At 57.6% G+C, this 5,315-nt stretch overlaps 1 protein-coding gene across 6 annotated transcripts in view; it reads left to right on the forward strand.

Annotated features, from left to right (window-relative positions):
- Window positions 1–3,803, forward strand: part of CHCHD6 (coiled-coil-helix-coiled-coil-helix domain containing 6) — a 242,208-nt gene extending 238,405 nt beyond the window's left edge. For 4 of the 6 annotated variants that reach the window (XM_017869911.1, XM_017869912.1, XM_017869909.1 and 1 more), the window contains exons 8-9: window positions 811–946; window positions 3,571–3,795. In XM_017869911.1, coding sequence (XP_017725400.1) covers window positions 811–932 — 122 coding nt within the window. In that variant the 3' untranslated portion in view covers window positions 933–946; window positions 3,571–3,795. Of the gene's footprint in view, window positions 1–810; window positions 947–3,570 lie in introns of all 6 variants that reach the window. The other 2 variants (XM_017869913.1, XM_017869914.1) reach the window with 2 other exon arrangements.
- Window positions 3,804–5,315: the final 1,512 nt, after the last annotated feature.

Below are 5,315 nucleotides of genomic sequence, written 5' to 3' on the forward strand. Positions count from 1 at the left end.
GGGGGGGGGGGAAGAGGAATCTGGAAGGAGACCAACCGATCCAAAACTACGCTCAGGAGGCTGGGCCAGTGACTGAATTTAGTGTCATCTATGTTTGCTCTTTTTTCCCACAATTTTAGAAAGTGAACTTATTCACTTTTGTGGGTTCTAAAACTACTTTGAAAAAGAAAGAAAAGAATAGTAAATTACCCACCAAAGTATTATCGTGGTTACTTCTAAGAAGTAAAAAGAACATTTTTCATTTCTTCAGACATTTCTGTAGAGTTCATTTTCCTTGTTGCACACATATTAGTTTTAAATCAGGAGAAAAGTAAGTCACATGGTTATAGTCATGGGTAAACCACAGGCACAGGAAAGCAGCTGACAGCTATGCTGCACACAGTGGGGCGGGCTGTCCCAGGCACAGAGGGATGGCTATTCTGGGCGCAGCGGGGCAGGCTGTCCTGGAGGTGAGCTGCACCATCCTCATGGGGGCCCTCCAGTGGGGGTCAGCTCGCTGGGCTTTCCTGCCTCCTGGAGGTGCTCCGGCCCCAGTGAAGGAGCCCGGTGTGGAGCCCCAGACCACAGCACATTTCAGTGTCTGCTATATTGTGAGCCTAAGCCACTGACCACAGGGCTTGACCCCTGCGACCGTCCTCTCATTTCTAGAATGGGAAAGCACAGTGCATCTCTCTGAGGCTTAAAAGGACGCTGGTGGGTGTCAGGGGCTTAGCCTAGCACCTGGCAGGTAGGTAGAGTGAATGTGAGTTGTTTCTTTCCCCTGCCTGCTGGCACCTGAGCCCCAGGCCTGCCTGCTTATGTCTTCTGCAGGCCCCGCAGGGTGGAGCCCGTCTGCTCAGGGCTGCAGGCCCAGATCCTCCACTGCTACCGAGATCGCCCGCATGAGGTGCTGCTGTGCTCAGACCTGGTCAAGGCATACCAACGCTGCGTGAGCGCCGCCCACAAGGTAAGGCCTTGCCTGCCTCCCAGGTTTCCAGGGGCCTTGGGAGGTAGGGGAGGTGCCTCTGTCTAGTATTGGAGATCTCTGCCTACCTTTTCCTGTTAGAGTCAGATGCTCCACCTGGAGGTATCTGCATTTGCAAAGGGAGGGATTCTTGGGTCTTTGCTTTCCTCAGTCACCTGCACACTCTCCTGGCTGCTTCCAGGAGCGCCTTGGACATCTGGCGCTGGGGAGATGATCCCTGTGGTGTTTGCCCTATTAGGCTGGGTGGGAGCAGGCTGGGTAAAGTCAGGCCCCACCTTGAAGGGCCGGGCCCTTTGTGGGTGCCAGGGACTTCTTAGCTCTTGGCACTTAGGGGTGGGAGCGTGGCAGAGGCCCGAGTGCAGCCTAGGGGTCCCAGCAAGGACAGGCCATCTGGAAGAGGAATGGGAGCGGGTACGGCCATCAGAAGCTGCTCACAGCCACCCCCCCGAGCTGGTCTAGAGGGGTGTGCTGACTTGGCCTTCCTGGTGAGTGGTCCCAGGCCTCTTGTGCTCTCTGGTCACCTCCCACTCCAGTGGGCCTCGGTTGTCCTGGATGCCTGCGATGTGCTCCCAGCCAGCTCCTACTGTCTTCCTCCCCCACCCCCAACTGCTGCTGTCTATCCTAGATAAGTCCTCCCCCTTCCCAGGTCCCGTAGGGTTCTCTGGTGCAGTCAGGCTGTTCCCAGCCACACCTCACCCTTGCCCCACCCCAACAGGACAGCTCCCACCTTGGGGAGCATCATTCACTCTCAGGACACCTAGTTTGGGCTCCCTGAGGAGTGCAGCCTGTTTGTGAAAATGTATGGGAAAAGCAATAGAATGAGGTCTCCTTTCCCACAGAAAAGCCTCTTTGGCCTGAGTAGGAGACAGGCTGCTTTAGGTACTTGGAGTGGAAAAGGCTAAGGCCAGATGCTCTGTGCTCTCCAGCTATGTCCGAGGGGAAATCTCTCCCACTGAACTGAGGGGGGTCCTGCAGCCCCGGGCCTGTGAGAGCTTCCTCGGGTCATGCCCTGCTCACACCCATCTGCCAAGGCTGATTGTTCCACCCTGGGCTGGTGACAGCCCCGACCAGCACTGACTGTCCCTTCATGGCCAGAGCACAGCCCAGAGGTAGCTCCACACAGGACGAGTGGATGCAAGGCCTCTGTCAGCCTTCTGAGAGAGGGAAGCCCTGGGTAGGACAGGCGGCCTCCTCCTCCATCTCAGAGTGTAGAAGGCTGCTCACTCTGCTTCCACGTGGGCAGGAGGCGCTGGGGTGCTGGGTAGGCTGGGCCAGACCAGGGCCCTTTGCACTGACCAGACACTTAACTCCCTGCTCACCAGCAAGATGAAGCCTCCAGATCCTCCCCACACCCAATCAAGGGCAGCTTCGAGTCTCTGTTCATCATACACCTGACTCTTTACCCAGGGATCTGCTGCAGCCTCTTGGCTTCCTGGCAGGGCCTACCCCTCAGTGACCAGCCCTCGACTCCATCCTCTCTCCATCCAGCCTCACCTCTGTGGTAGTTTTCAGCCCCTACCCACCACCCCCAAGAGCATTTCTTTAACAAGCACACCTCACCAATATATATTCCTTGCACCTAAGCAAAAATGTGATTGCCAAGGAACACAGATCACATTAAACCCTGAGAGAGGCTCTGGGACACTGTCAGGCCTATCTCCCTCCTTCCCGGCCCCTACCCCTCACATGACTAGCAAAGAAACCGGAGACTGAGTGATGGCAGCACCGGAGGTGCTGTGCTGCCTTGGCAGTGTGTGTGCATTTGGGTTCAGCATATTCAACCTGACTCCCTCGGAGCCCCAGCACCCAGACACTTGGTTGGTGCCCTGTGTATGAGATATGGCAAGTGCTGGAGAAACTCTCACCACCCTTCGCCAGCCTCCACCTCAGAAGGCTGCTGGCAGAGCCAGAGAGCAGGGGGGTGAAGGGTCCCTAAGAGAGATTTGCTTCTGCAAGGGGCCAAGTGGCAGGGGACAGAGGCCCACATGGTCAAGGGCCTTGGCGTGGGGCAGCACTGCTTCTCTCTCCAGGATCTAGCATCTGCCCTGGGGCTCCTAGGGCAGGTAGGTGATGCCTAGGCCCGGAGCCTGGCGCCTGCCTGTGTATAAATGTGCTGGGCATCTCAGATGAGGACAGGGACCTCAGGCTCTCCACAACAGGACCCTGACTGTGCGGACCCCAGCATCCCAGCAGGCTCCCGCTGAGCTGCGAAAAGTCAGAGAAGAGAGGGGAGGCCTTGACGAGGCAGAGCAGAGTTGGGTTAGACTCTTCTATACCCAAGGTGCTTGTCAGAAACACCGCAGCAGGTTGAGGGGATGGGGGCAGGGGACCTGCCTTCTGAGCCAGCCCTGGGAGAGTAGAGGAGAGGGGAGCATGTGCTGGTGTCACTGTCGCATGGAGTGAGGGCCTGTCCCCTGCTGCTGGGGACTGTGCTGCGCTCCGCGGTACAGAGGTAAAGAGATTCACTGATGGGTCTCCAGGTGAGGAGGGAGACCAACTCACAGCTGCTCCCTGGGAAGTGCTTGCTGTCACAGGGTAGTCTGCACAGAGCTGCTGGGCCTGGGCGGAGTGGGCCCTGACTCAACTCTGACCTGTTCTCTTTGTAGGGCTGAGGAGCAGACGTCGTTCCCTGCCCTGGCAGTGACTTGGAGCCCTGAAGAAGGGACCAATCATGGGACCACAGTCCACAGAGCCCTAGGCCACAGACACTGTGCCCTGCCGTTTCCTGCTGGGCCCCTGCATATGCCCCTGAGCCTGGGGCTGCCATGTGTTTAGGAAACAAAGTATGCGCTACTGTCTGAAAACAAATAAAGCAGATGCCTTTGTTTTCAGTCGTTGACTCACTGGCAAACAGTCACTGCTGCCTACTCTGCGTCCAGCCCTCTGCTGGACACCAGCGAAGTGGAGCTGAGGAAGATGGGCTGCTCCCCTCGGGGAGTCCCTGGACTGGCAGGGGAGATGGCCTGGGAACCCCTAATTACATTGCAGCAGCAACAGCAGGCTGCTGCGGAAGCAGGGATGAGAAGGAAGGGGAGCAGGCCTTTCTAGGGATGGCACGGAGGGAGAGCAGGCCAGCTTCCTGCAGCGAGTGCTGCCTGCGCCCAGGGCGGAAGCTGCCCAGACAAGGGCAGAGCAGGCTGGAGACCCAGCCGAGTGGATCCCAGGTGTGAGGGCAGCAGGGGGTGGAGGAGAGCAAAGGCAGGCAAGGCAGTCAGGTGGCGTGGCTGCAGAGGTGGCAGGACTGGGGTGCGGCAGGCTGAGCTGGCACTGTCTCTGAGTGACGTTGCTCCGGCTGTCAGGTGGTGCCAGGGAGATAGGACTCAACGCCAGGGAGCATCACCAGTGTGTAGGGCCCCGCACAGCTCAAGCCCAAGGCGGGTTAGTGGGGCTGATTGGCAAGACTGAAACCAACTGAGTGACAGAAGAGGCCAGGTGACTTTGAAGTCTGTGACTTGGGTGTCGGGGGTTCTAAAATAAGGAATGCAGGGGTTGAGGAGGGCAGATGACAAAGTGGGTTTGGGACATGCTCTGCCTGGTTGGTGTCCAAACACTGGCCTTCCAGTCCTTGACCTTTGGCCATGTCCCCCACCCAAGGTGCCCTGACCACACTCAGCCTGTACCATGCCAGCAGGAAGATTTTGGGGTGGAGCCTGAGATTCTCTAACTGCTCTGCTGGTGACCTTGGGTTTCCTGATAGAGCCCTTGGGGAGTCCCCATGCCATCTGGAGCTGAAAGCCCGCAGCCTTGACTCAGACTTGGCAGCACAAACTTCCCTTCTCAGATTCTCAAACTCAGAGCTCAAGGGGTGAGTTGGGGCTTGGGCGTGTCCTTTTGGCTGGGCGGGTAGCATACTAGCAGCCAGGCAGACAGCTTTGGGAGACTCCCTCTCTAGGAGTCCCGGGTCAGCCTGTGGAAACACACAAGGAGACTCCATGCAGTGTGATGCAGCGAGGAGGGGTGGGGCACTGGGCACCCTGGCCTGCACCCTTCGGGGAGGGGCCTACTAAGAGGAGGGGTGAGGGGTCACAGGTCAGGCCTGTCCACCATGCTGTTCTGACTCCCTCAGAAGTGTTTGGCTTCCAAGGCTTTGTCCAACTTCAGATCTCACAGGAATAACTTTCAGCTGTTCATCCTCTTCTCCAGGTGTCATTTTTGGGGGTTCGAGACACATCCTGGGGTGGGAAACAGACTCCCATGTACACAGACACCTGTGGGCTGGGTGTTGCCTGAGCCTGTACTAGCTCGCTCTGTCTGGGTAACAAACCACCCCCAGACCTCATAGCTTAAAACAACGCCCATTTTATGTGGCTCCTGATTCTGCTGGGTGGAGCCTATGGCCCAGGCCCACTCA

Source organism: Rhinopithecus bieti, unplaced genomic scaffold, assembly GCF_001698545.2.
Source record: "Rhinopithecus bieti isolate Rb0 unplaced genomic scaffold, ASM169854v2 scaffold_5333, whole genome shotgun sequence".
Lineage (NCBI taxonomy): Eukaryota > Metazoa > Chordata > Mammalia > Primates > Cercopithecidae > Rhinopithecus > Rhinopithecus bieti.